Source organism: Melospiza melodia, unplaced genomic scaffold, assembly GCF_035770615.1.
Source record: "Melospiza melodia melodia isolate bMelMel2 unplaced genomic scaffold, bMelMel2.pri scaffold_269, whole genome shotgun sequence".
Taxonomy (NCBI): Eukaryota; Metazoa; Chordata; class Aves; order Passeriformes; family Passerellidae; genus Melospiza; species Melospiza melodia.
In genome coordinates this window covers 50,038-68,758 of record NW_026948591.1, presented here as the reverse complement: position 1 = coordinate 68,758, position 18,721 = coordinate 50,038, and the positions used below count along the sequence as shown (strand labels likewise).

The 18,721-nt window shown below is 60.1% G+C and overlaps 1 protein-coding gene across 1 annotated transcript; it reads left to right on the top strand.

Moving 5' to 3' along the window:
- Positions 1–59: 59 nt before the first annotated feature.
- LOC134433817 (CXXC-type zinc finger protein 1-like) lies at positions 60–18,344 on the top strand. Its single transcript, XM_063182526.1, is given in 19 exon segments — positions 60–114; positions 192–289; positions 759–859; positions 1,972–2,075; positions 3,542–3,697; positions 5,851–5,929; positions 6,696–6,833; positions 6,836–6,861; positions 8,111–8,218; positions 8,597–8,629; positions 9,328–9,381; positions 9,383–9,495; positions 11,824–12,031; positions 14,660–14,770; positions 15,850–15,899; positions 16,181–16,277; positions 16,645–16,714; positions 16,717–16,796; positions 18,075–18,344. Coding segments are annotated over 19 exon segments (1,788 nt in total). The 5' UTR covers positions 60–93; the 3' UTR covers positions 18,216–18,344.
- The last annotated feature ends 377 nt before the right edge of the window (positions 18,345–18,721 follow it).

Genomic DNA, 18,721 nt, shown 5'->3' with positions numbered 1-18,721 from the left:
CACGCCCTTATCCGGAAGCGGAAGTTGGATACGCCCCCGCTTCCGGCCGCAGTTGGGCCTAGCTGGGAGCGTCACTCGGAGGCGGCAGCAGCGATGGTAGGGGAGGAACCGGGGGTGTGTGGGGCCTCAGGGGGTCTGCGGTGTCTGGGGACCCCCCCAGGCCCTGACACCCCCCGCCTTTGCCCCCTCAGGACAGCGAATTCTCGGACGCGGAGGCGGCCCCGGGAGGGGAGGAGAACGCGCCGGTTTATTGCGTGTGCCGCAAGCCGGACATCAACTGCTTCATGATGTGAGGGGGGGGTCTGGGGGGTCCTCAACTGCTTCATTATGTGAGGGGGGGTCTGGGGGGTCCTCAACTGCTTCATGATGTGAGGGGGGGTCTGGGGGGTCTCCAACTGCTTCATGATATGAGGGGGGGGTCTGAGGGGGTCCCCAAGTGCTTCATGGTGTGAGAGGGAATGGGAGGGAGCGGGGTCTGCAGGTGCTCAGGATGTGAGGGGAGGGTCTCGGGGTTGCAGCAGATCTGAGGGTGCAGCAGCGCGGGGGATACAGGGCTGGGTGTCCCAGGTGCCTCTCAGGGTGGGAGTTGGGGCTCCCGGCTTGTCTTGGCCCCAGGGGGTGTTGGAGAGGATCCCTTGAAGCAGGGAGTGGTACAGGGTCGCCCCTTGGAGGGGTTTTTGGGGGTCCTTGAAGCGGGGAAGGATTCAGGGTCCCCCTGGTGCCCGGCTGAGGGTCTCGGTGTCACCCCCGTCCCGCAGCGGCTGCGACAACTGCAACGAGTGGTTCCATGGGGACTGCATCAACATCACCGAGCGCATGGCCAAGGCCATCCGAGAGTGGTACTGCCGGCAGTGCCGCGGTGAGAGGGGCTGGGGGCGCTCGGGGGGGCTCTGGGTGGGCGTTGGGGGGGCTCTGCAGGGGCTCTGGGGGGCCAGCAGGAGTCGCAGTGCCATGGTGAGAGGGGCTGGGGGCTTTGGGAGGGCTTGGGGGGCTTTGAGGGCTCTTGGGGTCCATTAGGGAGTGGTAGTGCCGCAGTGAGAGGGGTTGGGGGGGCTCTGGGAGGGCTTTGGGGGACTTTGAGGGCTCTGGGGGGCCATTCTGGAATGGCAATGTTGTGGTGAGAGGGGCTGGGAGGGCTTTGGGGGGGCTCTGCAGGGGCTCTGGGGGGCCAGCAGGAGTGGCAGTGCCATGGTGAGAGGGGCTGGAAGCTTTGGGAGGGCTTGGGGGGCTTTGAGGGGCTCTTGGGGTCCATTAGGGAGTTGTAGTGCCACGGTGAGAGGGGTTGGGGGGCTCTGGGAGGGCTTTGGCGACTTTGAGAGGTTCTGGGGGGCCATTCTGGAATGGCAATGTTGTGGTGAGAGGGGCTGGAGGGCTTTGGGGGGGCTCTGCAGGGGCTCTGGGGGGCCATCCGGGAGTGCCAGTGCCATGGTGAGAGGGGCTGGGGGCTTTGGGAGGGTTTGGGGGGCTTTGAGGGGCTCTGGGAGGCCATTCAGGAATGGCAGTGCTGTTGTAGGAGAGGCTGGGGGCTCTTGGGGGGCTCTGGGGGGCTTTGGGGGTCTCTAGAGGCTGGGGGCTCTTGGGGGGCTTTGGGGTCTCTAGGGGTCCATTAGGTAGTGGCAATGCAGCGGTGAGAGGGGCTGGGGGCTTTGAGGACTTTGGGGGGCTCTGGGGGCCATCTGGGAATGCTGGGCTGCAGTGAGAGGGGCAGGGGGCTTATTGGGGGCGTTCCAGGGACACCTGGGGTGTCTGGGTGGTTTTTTGGGGTGCTTGGCCCCATTTTTGGCGTGCCTGACCCCAGATTGAGTGCTCAGCCCGCATGTGCAGCGAATGCAAGGCAGGATGTTCCTGGTGGGATTTGGGGTGTCCCTGGTGGGATTTGGGGTGCCTGACCCCGTTTTTGGGGTGCCTGACCCCGTTTTTGGGGTGTCCCCGGGTGGAGAACCCCCTGACCCCTCTGTGACCCCCCCTCAGAGAAGGACCCATCCCTGGAGATCCGGTACCGGCACAAGAAGTGGCGGGAGAAGGAGCACGAGGGGGCCAAGGGGCAGGAGCTGGAGCAGGGCCGGGCTGCCAAGGTGGGCTCTGGGGGGCTCAGGGGGTGGGGACCCCCCGAATGGGACACCCCAATTCTGGGGGGAGGGCTGGGAGGTGCCTGAGTCCCTTGGGATGAGGATTTAGGGGGGGGCTGGGGGTGCTTTGGGTGAGATTTGGGGATCTGATCCTTTCTGGGTGACTGGGACCCCTGCCCAGGTTGGGTTTTGAGGTGTTCTTGGATGTGTTTAGGTGCATCTGACCCTGTTTTTGGGGTGCCTGACCCTGTTTTTGGGGTGCCTGACCCTGTTTTTGGGGTGCTGACCCTGTTTTTTGGGGTGCCTGACCCCATTTCTGGGGTGGCCAACCCTAGATCAAGCACTTGGGCCCACATGTACGGCAAGTGTGGGGCGGGGGTGTCCCTGATGGGATTTGGGGTGTCCTTGGTGGGATTTGGGGTGCCTCACCCCATTTTTGGCTTGCCTGACCCCATTTTTGGGGTATCTGACCCCAGATCAACTGCCCAGCCTGCATGTGTGGCGAGTGTGAGGCAGAGGTGTCCGCAGTGGAATTTGGGGTGCCTGACCCCATTTTCGGGGTGCCTGACTATGTTTTTGGGGTGTCTGACCCCGTTCTGGGGTGCCTGACCCCATTTTGGGCTGTCCGACACCGTTTTTGGGGTGCCTGACCCAGATCAAGCGCTCGGCCCGCATGTGTGGGTGAGTGCGAGGCAGGGGTGTCCTTGGTGGGATCTGGGGCGTTCCTGGTGTTTTTTGGGGTGCCTCACCCCATTTTTTGCTTGCCTGACCCCATTTTTGGGGTGCCTGACTATGTTTTTGGGGTGCCTGACTCCATTTTTGGGCTGTCTGACACCTTTTTGGGGTGTCTGACCCCAGATCAAGCGCTCGGCCCGCACATGTGGCAAGTGCGAGGCAGGGATGTCCCTGGTGGGATTTGGGGGATTCCTGGTGTTTTTTGGGGTGCCTGCCCCATTTTTTGGGGCGCCTGACCCCATTTTCGGGGTGTCCAACCCAGATCAAGCGCTCGGCCCACATGTACGGCGAGTGCGAGGCAGGGGTGTCCCTGGTGGGATTTGGGGTGTCCTGGTGGGATTTGGGGGGTTCCTGGTGGTTTTTGGGGTGCCTGACCCGTTCTGGGGTTCCTGACCCCATTTTTGGGCTGTCCAACACCGTTTTCGGGGTGTCCGACCCCAGATCAAGCGCTCGGCCCGCACGTGTGGCAAGTGCGAGGCAGGGGTGTCCCTGGTGGGATTTGGGGTGTCCTTGGTGGATTTGGGGGGTTCCCAGTGGTTTTTTGGGGTGCCTGACCCCGTTTTCGGGGTGTCAACCCCAGATCAAGCGCTTGGCCGCATGTGTGGCGAGTGCGAGGCAGGGGTGTCCCTGGTGGGATTTGGGGGGTTCCTGTGGGATTTGGGGGGTTCCTGGTGATTTTTGGGGTGCCTGCCCTATTTTTGGGGTGCCTGACCCCGTTTTCGGGGTGTCCGACCCAGATCAAGCGCTCGGCCCGCATGTGTGGCGAGTGCGAGGCGTGCCGGCGCCCCGAGGACTGCGGGCAGTGCGACTTCTGCCGGGACATGAAGAAATTCGGGGGCCCCAACAAGATCCGCCAGAAGTGCCGGCTGCGGCAGTGCCAGCTGCGGGCGCGGGTGAGGCGGGCACCTGGCGTGTCCCCAACGTGTCCCCAGCGTGTCCCCAACGTGTCCTTGGTGTGTGTTGGGAGGGGGGTGTGACCCCCGTGTGACGTGGTCTCAGTGCCTGTCAGGGCTGGGGGGCGGCTGGGTGACCTTGTGTGTCCCCCAGGTGTGTCCCCAGCTTGGGTCTTTGTCACCGTGTCCCTGTCATGTGGCTCTGTCACCGCCTCGTGTTCCTTTGTCACCCTGTCCCGTGTTCCTTGTTGACATTTCATCTTGTCCCCTGTGTCTCTCTGTCGCTGTGTCCTGTGTCCCTTGGTCACCATGTCTCGTGTTGTGACACATCCTTTGTCACCGTCTCGCCGTGTCCTCGTGTCTCTTTGTCACCTCGTGCCATGTCCCTGATGTGTCACGGTCCTGGCACGTCCCTGTGTCCCCCGTTCCTCACATGTTCTGTGTCCCCAGCAAGCTGCTGTGTGTGTCCCTGTGTCACCCTAAGGTGTCCCCAAGGTGTCCTGTGTCCCTAAGGTGTTCTGTGTCCCCAGCTGTCCCATGTCCGTGTGTCACTGTCTCACAGTGTCCCCAACATGTCCCCAATTGTCTCTTGTGCCCCATGTCTCTGTGTCACCACTGTCTCGCTATGTCTCACGCCCTGTGTCCGTGTGTTGCTCTGTCGGCGTGTCCCCAACATGTCCTGAGCATCTCTTGTGTCCCAAGTGTCCCATGTACCTGTGTTCCCATGCCCTGTGTCTGTGTGTCACTCTGTCGGTGTGTCCCCAACATTTCTTGTGTCCTCAACATCTCTTGTGTCCCCAAGTGTCCCGTGTCACCGTGTCCTGTGTCCCTGACATGTCTCCAGATGTCTTATGTCCCTAACTGTCCCATGTCCCTGTGTCACCGTGTCCTGTGTTACCTTGTCCTGTGTTACCTATCCTGTGTCCCTGTGTCACCCTGTCCCTGTTACCTATCCTGTGTCCCTGTGTCACTCTGTCCCATGTTCCTGTGTTCCCATGTCCTGTGTCCCTGACATGTCTCCAAGATGTCTTGTGTCCCTAACTGTCCCATGTCCCTGTGTCACTCTGTCCCTGTGTCATCCTGTGTCCTCATGTCCCCTGTGTCCCCATGTCCCTGTGTCCTATGTCACTCTGTCCCTGTGTCATCCTGTCCCTATGTTACCGTATCTGTGTCCCTGTGTCAACCTGTCCCCATGTCCCTGTATCCCCATGGCCCTGTGTCATTCTGTGTCCCCATGTCCCTGTGTCATCCTGTGTCCTCATGTCCCTGTGTCCCCATGTCCCTGTGTCCTATGTCACTCTGTCCCTGTGTCATCCTGTGTCACCCTGTCCCTATGTTACCGTATCCTGTGTCCCCATGTCCCTGTGTCACCCTGTCCCTGTGTCCCCATGTCCCTGTGTCCTGTGTCCTGTGTCTCCGTGTTCCTGTGTTCCCTGTCCCTGTGTTATCATATCCTTGTCCCTGTGTCACCCTGTCCCTGTGTCCCCATGTCCCTGTGTCCCCGTGTCCCTGTGTCCCGTGTTCCTGTGTTCCCTGTCCCTGTGTTATCATATCCTTGTCCCTGTGTCACCCTGTCCCTGTGTCCCCATGTCCCTGTGTCACCCTGTCCCTGTGTCCCCATGTCCCTGTGTCACTCTGTCCCATGTCCCTGTGTCACCCTGTCCCTGTGTCACTCTGTCCCTGTGTCATGCTGTGTCCCCATGTCCCTGTGTTACTGTATCCTGTCTCCCTGCGTCCCCCTGTCCCTGTGTCACCCTGTCCCTGTGTCCCCATGTCCCTGTGTCACCCTGTCCCTGTGTCCCCATGTCCCTGTGTCATGCTGTGTCCCCCTGTCCCTGTGTCACCATATCCTGTGTCCCTGTGTCACCCTGTCCCATGTCCCTGTGTCACCATATCCTGTGTCCCTGTGTCCCCCATGTCCCTGTGTCCCCATGTCCCTGTGTCACCCTGTCCCTGTGTCACTCTGTCCCTGTGTCATGCTGTGTCCCCATGTCCCTGTGTCACCGTACCCTGTCTCCCCGTGTCACCCTGTCCCATGTCCCTGTGTCCCCATGTCCCTGTGTCACCCTGTCCCATGTCCCTGTGTCCCCCCGTGTCCCCACATCCCTGTGCCACCGCCCTGTCCCTGACATGTCCCCTCGGTGTCCCCACAGGAGTCCTACAAGTACTTCCCCACCTCGGTGAGTCCCTGGGACCCTGGGGGAGGGGAAAGGGGGACCCCAGACCCTTCCTGTCCCCATGGGGAGGGGCCAGGCCTGGCTGGGGGGGGAGGGGCACCCCAAAACCCTCATTGCCCTTGGGGTGAGGGGGGGGCTCACAGGTACGGGGGGTGGGGGTGCCAGGACAGTGCTGACCCTCCCCCAGTTAGTGCAGGGGGGTCCTGGGGGTGCCATGAGGGGGTCCCGGGGGTGCCATGGAGGTCCTGGGGTCCCTGGTGGGTGCTGACCCCCCTCAACTGATGGGGGTGCCATGGGGGGGGTCCCTGGTAGTGCTGCCCTCCCCTCCAAAGCTGGCACAGGAGCACAAGGGGGAGCTCAGGGTGGTCCTGGGGGTGCCATGGAGGGTCCTGGGGGTCCCTGGCAGTGCTGACCCCCCCTCAGTTGGCACAGGAGCACAAGGGGGGGCCCAGGGGTGCGATGGGGAGGTCCTGGGGGTCCCTGGCAGTGCTGACCCCCCCTTAGTTGGCACAGGAGCATAAGGGGGGGTCCCTGGGGGGGTCCTGGGGTGCAGTGGGGGGGTCCCAGGGGTACCATGGAGGGGTCCCGGGGGTCCCTGACAATGCTGACCCCTCCTCAGTTGGCACAGGAGCATAAGGGGGGTCCCTGGGGGGGTCCAGGGTGCCATGGGGGGGTCCTTGGGGTCCCAGGGTGCCATGGGGGGGTCCCAGGGGTGCCATGGGGGAATCCCGGGGGTCCTAGAGGTGCCATGGGGGGGGTCCCAGGGGTGCCATGGGGGGGTCCCAGGGGTGCCATGGGGGTGGTCCCGGGGGTCCTGGCAGTGCTGACCCCCCCCCCCAGCTGGCCCGGGGGCGTGAGGGGACCTGGAGCTGCTGAAGGCGCAGCTGGGGGGGCCGGGCCCCCCGAGAGCCTCTCGGATGAGGAGCTGCCCCTCGACCCCCGGCTCTACCAGGAGCTCTGCGCGGCGCCTTCGACGAGCACGGCCTGGTGAGCCCCCAAAAACTGCCCCATGGGACCCCAAAATTGCCCCCCTGGGACCCCAAAACTGCCCCCCCCAGGACTCCAAAACTGCCCCTCCGGGACTCCAAAACTGCCCCCTGGGACCCCAAAACTGTCCCCAGGGACGCCAAAATCTGCCCCCCGGGACCCCAGAAACTGCACCCCCAGCCCTCCAAAAACAGCTCCCCCGGGACCCCAGAAGCTGCCCCCACAGGACCCAAAAGTGCCCCCTCCAGGACCCAAAAACTGCCCCCCTGGGACCCCAAAACTGCCCCCCCAAGACTGAAAAACTGCCCCTCCCGGGACCCCAGAACTGCCCCCCTGGGACCCCAAAAATTACCCCCACAGGAACCCCAAAACTGCCCCCTTGGACCCCAGAACTGCTCCCCCCAGGGCCCCAGAACTGCTCCAGGGTCCCAAAACTGCCCCCTCGGGACCCCAAATCTGCCCCCAGCACCCCAAATACCCTCCTTGGACCCAGAACTGCCCCCTGGGCACCCAAATCCCACCAGGCACCCCAAATATCCCCCCAAATATCACGGGAGCAGATTTGAAGGAGGGTTTTGCCCATCAGGCCTGGTTTAGTGTGTTTAGGTGTAGTTTAGGCTGTTTAGGCCTGGTTTAGGCTGTTCAGAAGTGGTTTTGTGTGTCAGGGTGAGCTCCAGGTGTATCAGGGAGTGTCCCCAAATATCCCCACGTGGGCCGTGCTCTGGGCTGTGTCCTCAAATGTCCCAGCGTGTCCCTGGCACATCAGGACATGTCCCTGTGGCACTCTGAGGCGTGTCCCTGCATGTCCCCAGCGTGTCGTGGCACATCAGGACATGGTCCCTGTGGCACTCTGAGGCGTGTCAGGCGTGTCCCTGCATGTCCCCAGCGTGTCCTGGCACATCAGGACATGTCCCCGTGGCACTCTGAGCGTGTCAGGTGTGTCCCTGCATGTCCCCAGCGTGTCCTGGCACATCAGGACATGTCCCTGTGGCACTCTGAGGCGTGTCAGGCGTGTCCCTGCAGTCCCCAGCGTGTCCTGGCACATCAGGACATGTCCCTGTGGCACTCTGAGGCGTGTCAGGCGTGTCCCTGCATGTCCCCAGCGTGTCGTGGCACGTCCCCACATGCCCAGGGCACCTCATGCCACGTTGGTCCCCTCATGGTCCCTTCACGGGCCACGCTCTGAGGCACGTCGGGGGTGTCACCCCACGTGTCCCCACGTGTCCCCATGTGTCCCTGGTCCTGCCAGCCCTGGCTCAGTGACGCCGAGGACGCGCCGTTCCTGGACCCCGTCCTGCGCAAACGCGGCCGTGAAGGTCAACACGTCAAACGCCGCGAGAAGAAGTCGGACAAGAAGGTGATGGACACTGGGAGCTACTGGGAGCACTGGGGGTTACTGGGAGGTTCCGTGGGTTGCTGGAGGGTTCTGGGTGGTTGCTGGGTTACGAGTGGTGGGTACTGGGTGTTGACAGGTCCCTGTGGTGGTTACTGGGTGGTGATGGGTGGTTACTGGTGCTCACTGGTGTGGAAGGAGGAGTGGCGGAATGAGCACTAGGAGACGCTGGCAGGTACTGGGAGGTTACTGGTGCTAACTGGTGTTAACTGGTGCAGAAGTAGGAGTGCTGCAAATGGCACCCGATACCAGAAGGGCTCTGGTGGTTACTGGGCTGTGAGTGATGGTTACTGGGAGGTTAGTGGGTGGTGACTGGGAGGTTACTGGTGCTAACTGGTGCAGAAGGAGGAGCGCTACAAGCGGCACCAGCAGCGAGTGTGGCCCTGGCAGTGCTGGGCTATGAGTGGTGGTTACTGGAGGTTACTGGTGCTAACTGGTGTGGAAGGAGAAGCACTACAAGCGGCACTGGCAGCGGGCATGCACTGGAGCACTGGGCTATGAGTGGTGGTTACTGGAGGTTACTGGTCTATGAGTGGTGGTTACTGGGTGCTAACTGGTGCTGACTGGTGTTAACTGGTGCAGAAGTAGGAGTGCTACAAATGGCTCCAGCAGCAGGCACAGTACCAGGAGGGCTCTGGTGGTTACTGGGCTATGAGTGATGGTTACTGGAGGTTAATGGGTGGTGACTGGGAGGTTACTGGTGCTAACTGGTGCAGAAGTAGGAGTGCTACAAATGGCACCGGCAGTGGGCGCAGCGCTGGAGCACTGGGCTAATGAGTGGTGGTTACTGGAGATGCTGGTCTATGAGTGGTGGTGACTGGGTGATTACCGGGAGGTTACTGGGTGGTGATGAGGATGTTACTGGGAGGTTGCTGGTGCTAACTGGTGCAGAAGGAGGAGCGCTACAGCGGCACAGCAGCGGGCATGGCACTGGGAGAGCTGGGCTATGAGTGGTGGTTACTGGGAGGTGACTGGGTGATTACTGGGTGGTGACTAGGAGGTTACCGTGTGGTTACCGGTTCTAACTGGTGTTAACTGGTGCAGAAGGAGAGCGCTACAAGCGGCACCGGCAGCGGCGCTGGCACCGCGAGCGCCGCGGGCACCCCGAGCGCGCCGACGCCCGCGAACCCCGCGGGGCTGGGCCAGTGCCTGGGCCCCGGCTGCACCCGCCCCGCCCGCCCGCCCTCCAAGTACTGCAGCGAGGCCTGCGGCATCAACTGGCTGCCAGTGAGTACCCACCAGTACGGACCAGTATGAACCAGTGCGGGATAGGACAGAGCGGTATGGGCTGGTATAAACTGGTACAGAATGGTACTGACTGGTATAGACCAACACAGAATGGTACGGGTGATATAGACCAGTATAAACCAGTTCAGGACAGTATATGACGAGTATAGCACAGTACAGACCAGTATGCACCAGTATAAACCAGTGTAGGACAGGGACCGAGCGGTATGGGGACTGGTGTAAACCAGGACAGACCGGTATAGGTTGGTATAGACCAGCGTAAGCCAGTACAGATTAGTAATGATCTGTATAGACCAGTATAAACCAGTACAGAGCAGTACGGTCAGAATAGACCAGTATAAACCAGTACAGAATGGTACAGGTGGTATAGGGCTGGTATAAACCAGTACAGAACAGTGCAGGCTGGTACAGACCAGTATAAACCAGTACAGATTAGTTGGACCACTATAAACCAGTACAGACAGTATAGACCAGTACAGCACACTACAGACCAGTATGCACCAGTATAAACAGTGTGGGACAGGACAGACTGGTATAAACTGGTAACAGAATGGTACTGACTGGTATAGATCAGTAACGGAATGGTACAGGTGATACAGACCAGTATAAACCAGTCCACAATGGCACAGACCAGTATAAACCAGTCCACAATGGCACAGACCAGTGTAAACCAGTACAGAGTGGCACAGAGCAGTATAAACCAATAATTACCTGTACAGACTGGTGCAAATCAGGATAGACCAATATAAACCGGTACAGACTGATACAGACCAGTAATAAACCTGCACAGACCAGTATAAACCAGTTATACAAACAGATCCTGCCTCAGTGGATCCCAGGGATCTCGGAGATGCCATTAACCCTTCCTCACCTTGATCCCAGCCGGATCTATGAGACCCTGCCTCAGTGGATCCCAGGGATCCTGCAGCCCCATTAACCCTTTCCTCCCTGATCCCAGCCAGATCTACGAGATCCTGCCTCAGTGGATCCAGGATCCTGGAGCCCCCATTAACCCTTTCCCCACCCAGTCCCAACCAGATCTACGAGATCTTGCCACAGCGGATCCAGCAGTGATCCCAGGGATCCTGGAGCCCCCATTAACCCTTTCCCCCCAGTCCCAACCAGATCTACGAGATCTTGCCACAGCAGATCAGCAGTGGATCCCAGGGATACTGCAGTCCCCATTAACCCTTTCCTCCCCCCAATCCCAGCCGAATCTACGAGATCCTGCCGCAGCGGATCAGCAGTGAATCCCAGCCCCATTAACCCTTTCCTGCACCCGATCCCAGCCGGATCTACAGCCGGATCTACGAGATCCTGCCTCAGTGGATCCCAGGGATCTTGCAGTCCCCATTAACCCTTTCCTCCCCCCGATCCCAGCCAGATCTACAAGATCCTCTCTCAGTGGATCCCAGGAATCACAGGGCTGCCATTAACCCTTTCCCCACCCCGTCCCAACCAGATCTACGAGATCTTGCCACAGTGGATCCAGCAGCGGATCCAGCAGTGGATCCCAGGGATCCTGGAGCCCCCATTAACCCTTTCCTCCCCCCAATCCCAGCCGGATCTGCAAGATCCTGCCGCAGCGGATCCAGCAGTGAATCCCAGCCCCCATTAACCCTTTCCTCCCCCCAATCCCAGCCGGATCTATGAGATCCTGCCTCAGTGGATCCCAGGGATCTTGCAGTCCCCATTAACCCTTTCCTCCCCCCGATCCCAGCCAGATCTACAAGATCCTCTCTCAGTGGATCCCAGGAATCACAGGGCTGCCATTAACCCTTTCCCCACCCCGTCCCAACCAGATCTACGAGATCTTGCCACAGTGGATCCAGCAGCGGATCCAGCAGTGGATCCCAGGGATCCTGGAGCCCCCATTAACCCTTTCCTCCCCCCAATCCCAGCCGGATCTGCAAGATCCTGCCGCAGCGGATCCAGCAGTGAATCCCAGCCCCCATTAACCCTTTCCTCCCCCCAATCCCAGCCGGATCTATGAGATCCTGCCTCAGTGGATCCCAGGGATCTTGCAGTCCCCATTAACCCTTTCCTCCCCCCGATCCCAGCCAGATCTACAAGATCCTCTCTCAGTGGATCCCAGGAATCACAGGGCTGCCATTAACCCTTTCCCCACCCCGTCCCAACCAGATCTACGAGATCTTGCCACAGTGGATCCAGCAGCGGATCCAGCAGTGGATCCCAGGGATCCTGGAGCCCCCATTAACCCTTTCCTCCCCCCGATCCCAGCCGGATCTACGAGATCCTGCCGCAGCGGATCCAGCAGTGAATCCCAGCCCCCATTAACCCTTTCCTCCCCCCGATCCCAGCCGGATCTACGAGATCCTGCCGCAGCGGATCCAGCAGTGGCAGCAGAGCCCGTGCGTGGCGGAGGAGCACGGCAAGCGGCTGCTGGAGCGCATCCGGCGCGAGCAGCACCAGGCGCGGCTGCGGCTGCAGGAGATGGAGCGGCGCTTCCACGAGCTCGAGGGGCTCATCGCCCGCGCCAAGGGGCACCCGCCCCGCGAGGACGAGGAGGTGGGCACCCCTCGGGGCTCACAGAGGGCTGGGGACCCCAAAAATGCTTTAATTCTACCCAGTTTGGGTCATTCTTGAGATTGCCCTTGGTCTGTCATGGATGCCTGGGTGCCCCCAAACCCTTTAATTCTGCCTGGTGTGGGTCCTTCTGGAGATACCCTTTGGTCCTTCATGGACTCCTGGGTGCCCCCAAACCCTTTAATTCTCCCCGTTCTGGGTCCCTCTTGAGATGTTTCCTGATCCTTCATGGACACCCAGGTGCCCCACAAACCCTTTAATTCTCCCTGTTTTGGGTCCCTCTTGAGATCCCCCCAGTCCTTCATGGACTCCTGGGTCCCCCCAAACCCTTTAATTCTCCTTGTTTTGGATCCCTCTTGAGATCCCCTTTGGTCCTTCATGTACACATGGGTGCTCCCAAATTATTTAATTTTCCCCATTCTGGGTTTCTCTTGAGACCCCTCTGCTCCCCTGGTTACCCACACGCAGCTCCTGGAAGGCTGGGGACCCCAAAAATCCTTTAATTCTCCTCATTGTGTGTCCCCTTTGAGACCCCTCTGCTCCCCTGGGGACACCTGGGCACCCACACACAGCTCCTGGAGGGATGTGGACCCCAAAAACCCTTTAATTCTCCCCATTCTGGGTCCCTCTTGAGATCCCTCCTGGTTTGTTGTGGACTCCTGGGTGCCCCAAAACCCATCGAGTCCCCTCTCACTGCCCTTCCCTGGGTAGCCCCCCAAAATCCCTGGGTCCATCCTGGTGCCCCCAAACCCTTTAATTCTCCCCATTTTGGGTCCCTCTTGGGATGCCCCAAACCCTTTAATTCTCCCCATTTTGGGTCCATCCTGGGTGCCCCCAAACCCTTTAATTCCTCCCATTTTGGGTCCATCCTGGGTGCCCCCAAACCCTTTAATTCCCCCCCATTCTGGGTCCATCCTGGGCGCCCCCAAACCCGTTAATTTCCCCCATTTTGGGTCCATCCTGGGTGCCCCAAACCCTTTAATTCTCCCCATTCTGGGTCCATCCTGGGTGCCCCCAAACCCTTTAATTCTCCCCATTATGGGTCCATCCTGGGTGCCCCCAAACCCTTTAATTCCCCCCATTTTGGGTCCATCCTGGGTGCCCCCAAACCCTTTAATTCCCCTCATTTTGGGTCCATGCTGGGTGTCCCCAAACCCTTTAATTCTCCCCATTCTGGGTCCATCCTGGGTGCCCCCAAACCCTTTAATTCTCCCCATTCTGGGTCCCTCTTGGGATGCCCCCAAACCCTTTAATTCTCCCCTTCTGGGTCCATCCTGAGTGCCCCCAAACTCTTTAATTCTCCCCATTTTGGGTCCATCCTGGGTGCCCCCAAACCCTTTAATTCTCCCCATTCTGGGTCCATCCTGGGTGCCCCCAAACCCTTTAATTCTCCCCATTCTGGGTCCATCCTGGGTGCCCCCAAACCCTTTAATTCTCCCCATTCTGGGTCCATCCTGGGCGCCCCCAAACCCTTAATTCCCCCCATTCTGGGTCCATCCTGGGTGCCCCCAAACCCTTTAATTCTCCCCATTTTGGGTCCATCCTGGGTGCCTCCAAACCCTTTAATTCCCCCCATTCTGGGTCCATCCTGGGTGCCCCCAAACCCTTTAATTCTCCCCATTCTGGGTCCATCCTGGGTGCCCCCAAACCCGTTAATTTCCCCCATTTTGGGTCCATCCTGGGTGCCCCCAAACCCTTTAATTCTCCCCATTTTGGGTCCATCCTGGGTGCCCCCAAACCCTTTAATTCTCCCCATTCTGGGTCCCCTCTTGGGATGCCCCCAAACCCTTTAATTCTCCCCTTCTGGGTCCATCCTGAGTGCCCCCAAACTCTTTAATTCTCCCCATTTTGGGTCCATCCTGGGTGCCCCCAAACTCTTTAATTCTCCCCATTTTGGGTCCATCCTGGGTGCCCCCAAACCCTTTAATTCTCCCCATTCTGGGTCCATCCTGGGTGCCCCCAAACTCTTTAATTCTCCCCATTCTGGGTCCATCCTGGGTGCCCCCAAACCCTTTAATTCTCCCCATTCTGGGTCCATCCTGGGCGCCCCCAAACCCCTTAATTCCCCCCATTCTGGGTCCATCCTGGGTGCCCCCAAACCCGTTAATTCTCCCCATTTTGGGTCCCTCTTGGGATGCCCTCAAACCCTTCAATTCTCCCCATTCTGGGTCCATCCTGGGTGCCCCCAAACCCTTTAATTCTCCCCATTCTGGGTCCATCCTGGGTGCCCCCAAACTCTTTAATTCTCCCCATTCTGGGTCCATCCTGGGTGCCCCCAAACCCTTTAATTCTCCCCATTCTGGGTCCATCCTGGCGCCCCCAAACCCCTTAATTCCCCCCATTCTGGGTCCATCCTGGGTGCCCCCAAACCCTTTAATTCCCCCCATTTTGGGTCCATCCTGGGTGCCTCCAAACTCTTTAATTCTCCCCATTTTGGGTCCTCCCTGAGCATCCCCAAATCTCTGAGTCCTCCCTGAGCCCTGTCCTGGGTCCCCCATGGACACCAGAGTCCCCCCAAACCCCTCCCTGGAGCCCCTGGAGCCCCCTAATTTTATGTCCTCCCAATTCCCGGGTGTCCCCTTGGACCCCCTGACCCCGCTGTCCCCCCAGAGCACGGAGGGGGACAGCGAGGACACGGACCTGCAGATCTTCTGCGTGTCCTGTGGCCACCCCATCAACCCCAAGGTGGCCCTGAGGCACATGGAGCGCTGCTACGCCAAGGTGAGCGCGGGGTCTGGGGACACCTCTGGGTTCCTGGGGGTTCCTGGGGTCTGTGGGATCATCCATGGCACTCCAGGCTCTTGTGGGATCATCCATGGGGTCTGTGGGATCATCTCTGGGGTCTGTGGGATCATCCATGGCACTCTCTGGGCTACGGTGGGATCATCCATGGGATCTGTGGGATCATCCATGGGATCATCCATGGCACTCTCTGGGCTACGGTGGGATCATCCATGGGATTTGTGGGATCATCTGTGGGATCTATGGGATCATCCATGGCACTCCAGGCTCTTGTGGGATCATCCATGGCACTCTCTGGGCTGCTGTGGGATCACCCATGGGGTCTGTGGGATCATCCATGGGGTGTGTGGGATCATCCATGGGGTCTGTGGGATCATCCATGGGGTCTGTGGGATCCGTGTGCCGCTACTGGTTCTTGGGATCTGTGGGATCATCCATAGGGTCTGTGGGATCATCTCTGGGATCTGTGGGATCATCCATGGCACTCTTTGGGCTGCTGTGGGATCACCCATGGGGTCTGTGGGATCATCCATGGGGTCTGTGGGATCCGTGTGCCGCTACTGGTTCTTGGGATCTGTGGGATCATCTTTGGGATTATCTGTGGGATCTGTGGGATCATCCATGGCACTCTCTGGGCTGCTGTGGGATCGTCTGTGGGATCTGCTGGATCATCTGTGGGATCTGTGTGCCCCTGTTGGTTCTTGGGATCTGTGGGATCATCCATGGGATCTGTGGGTTTTGGGGATCTGTGGGATCGTCCATGGGATCTGTGGGATCATCCATGGGATCTGTGGGTTCTTGGGGTCTGTGGGATCATCCATGGGATCTGTGGGATCATCCGTGGGACTCTCTGGAACTTTGGGGGTCTCTGAAGGGTCTGGGGGGGCTGTAGGGACCTACTGGGAGCTTTGTAGGGGCTGAGGTCCATGGGGAACCTATGGGAGGGCTCGGGGGGCTCTGTAGGGGCTGAGGGTCCCTCTGGGGGTCCATAGGGCCTGGGGGGGGGGGTTTGGGGGTCCCATCCCGACCCCCCTTTTAACCCCCCCACCCCATTGCAGTACGAGAGCCAAACGTCCTTCGGGTCCATGTACCCCACCCGCATCGAGGGGTGAGTGGGGAGGGGGCTCTGGGTGGGGGGAAGGGGCGCCCTGGGGGGGCTTTCTGGGGTGGGAAGGGGACCCCAGACCCGTAAATCCTCCTGGGAAGAATGGGGAGCAGCCTGGGGAGACCCCAGACCCCTAAATCCTCCTGGGCAGCACCCAGGGGAGGCTTTTTGGGGTGGGGGTGTCACCCTGGAGAGGGAGCACCTAGGGGGGAGTTGTGGCTGTCTTGGGGGGTCCCTCAGCCCCTCGTACCCCCAGCCCAGGACACCTCTTGTGTCCCCCCCAGGGCCACCCGGCTGTTCTGTGACGTTTACAACCCCCAGAGCAAAACCTACTGCAAGAGGCTGCAGGTGCTGTGCCCCGAGCACTCCCGGGACCCCAAGGTGGGCACAGAATGAGATTTTTGGGGTGGAATTTAGGGGATCTGTGCCCCGAGCACTCCCGGGACCTCAGAGTGGACGCAGATGTGATTTGGGGGTGGAATTTATGGGATCTGTGTCCAGAGCACTCCTGGGACCCAAGGTGGGCACAGAATGAGATTTTGGGTGGAATTTAGGGGATTTGTGCCCAGAGCACTCCCAGGACCCCAAAGTGGACACAGAGGGGGACAGGAGAGGGGCAGTGCCCAGGACACCAAGATGGACAGGAGAGGACAGATCAGGGGCAGTGCCAGGACCGCAGGGTGGCCGTGGAGGTGGCAGAGGGGCTCGGGGTGTCCCCAGCCCCGGCGCTGACCCCGTGCCCGCCCAGGTGCCCGCGGACGAGGTGTGCGGGTGCCCTCTGGTGCGCGACGTCTTCGAGCTGACCGGGGACTTCTGCCGCGTCCCAAGCGCAAGTGCCACCGTCACTACTGCTGGGAGAAGCTGCGCCGCGCCGAGGTGGACCTGGAGCGCGTCCGCGTGGTGGGTGTCACCAAAGTGTCCCCAGAGTGTCCCCACGCTGCTCCGTGTCCCCATGGTGTCCCATGTTCTGATAGCTCTACACTGCTCCATGTCCCCGTGGTGTCTGTCCCGTGTTCTGGTGTCTCCACACTGTCCCATGTCTCTTTGTCACCATGCTGTGCTGTGTCTCTACGCTGTCCCCACACTGTCCCCATGTCACCACACTGTCCCGTGTCCCTGTCCCACACTGTCCCTGGTACTGTCCCCACGCTGTTTTTGGCACTGTCCATGTCCTCACATTATCCTGTGTCTCTGTGCTGTCCCCACACTGTCCCCATGTGTCCACACTGTCCCTGGTACTGTCCCCACACTGTCCCCATGTGTCCACACTGTCCTGTGTCCCTGCAGTGGTAAAAGGTGTTCGAGCAGGACAGTGTCCCTGTCCCCACACTGTCAGAGTCCCTGTCTGTCTCCCACACTGTCAGTGTCCCTGTCCCCATGCTGTGCTGTGTCTCTACGCTGTCCCCACACTGTCCCCATGTCACCACACTGTCCCGTGTCCCTGTCCCACACTGTCCCTGGTACTGTCCCCATGCTGTTTTTGGCACTGTCCATGTCCTCACATTATCCTGTGTCTCTGTGCTGTCCCCACACTGTCCCCATGTCACCACACTGTCCCGTGTCCCTGTCCCCACACTGTCCCTGGTACTGTCCCCACACTGGTTTTGGCACCGTCCCCACACTATCCCATGTCCTCACATGATCCTGTGTCTCTGTGCTGTCCCCACGCTGTCCCTGTCCCCACAATGATACAATCTGGACAAGCTGTGTGTCACTGTCCCCACTCTGTCCCCACACTGTTCGTGTCACTGTCCCCACACTGTCCTTGTCACTGTGCCCACGCTGTCTCTGCCCCCTCAAGTGCTACAAGCTGGACAAGCTGTTTGAGCAGGACAGTGTCACTGTCCCTGTCCCCACACTGTCTCTGTCTCTGTCCCCACAGTGGTACAAGCTGGACTAGCTGTGTGTCACTGTCCCTGTCCCCACAGTGTCCCCACACTGTCACTGTCCCTGTCCCCACGCTGTCCCCGCAGTGGTACAAGCTGGATGAGCTGTGTGTCACTGTCCCTGTCCCCACGCTGTCCCCACAGTGGTACAAGCTGGACGAGCTGTGTGTCACTGTCCCTGTCCCCACGCTGTCCCCACAGTGGTACAAGCTGGACTAGCTGTGTGTCACTGTCCCTGTCCCCACAGTGTCCCCACACTGTCACTGTCCCTGTCCCCACGCTGTCCCCACAGTGGTACAAGCTGGACGAGCTGTTCGAGCAGGAGCGCAATGTGCGGGCGGCCATGACGAACCGGGCGGGGCTGCTGGCGCTGATGCTGCACCAAACCATCCAGCACGACCCTCTGACCACGGACCTGCGCTCGGACCGCTGACCAGGGCCTGCCTCAGACCACTGACCACCCCTGGAGCCCCCAAACCCCCCCCAGACCCCTCCCCACATCCCCCCACCCCTGGTTCCTGGGTGCTCCCCCATCCCCAAATAAACTGGGTGTGCAAATGGAGTCTGGGGGTGTCCCTTTTGTGGGGTCGTTCATGGGATATAGAGGGGCTTCTGTGGATCTTTGGGATTCTTGGGGTGCCTTTGGGAGGAATTTTGGGAGCCCCCAGTTTCTGGTACCACCCCAGACCCTGCAGAGGTTGTGGGGATCTCTTCTCTGGCCTTGGGGCAGCTGGGGGGTCCTGAGAAGGTTGGGGGGTCCTTAGGGGGTGGAGGGGCTGGAAATGGGAGCAGCAACCATGGGGGGGTTGGGAGGGGTCTCTGGCTGTTTTGGGGGGTCCCTTTGGAGGGGGTTGTGGATGGGGGGGAAATGGGAGCAGCATCCTTGGGGAGATTGAGGGGTCCCTGGCAGTTTTTGGGGGGTGCTGAGGGTCGTGGTGG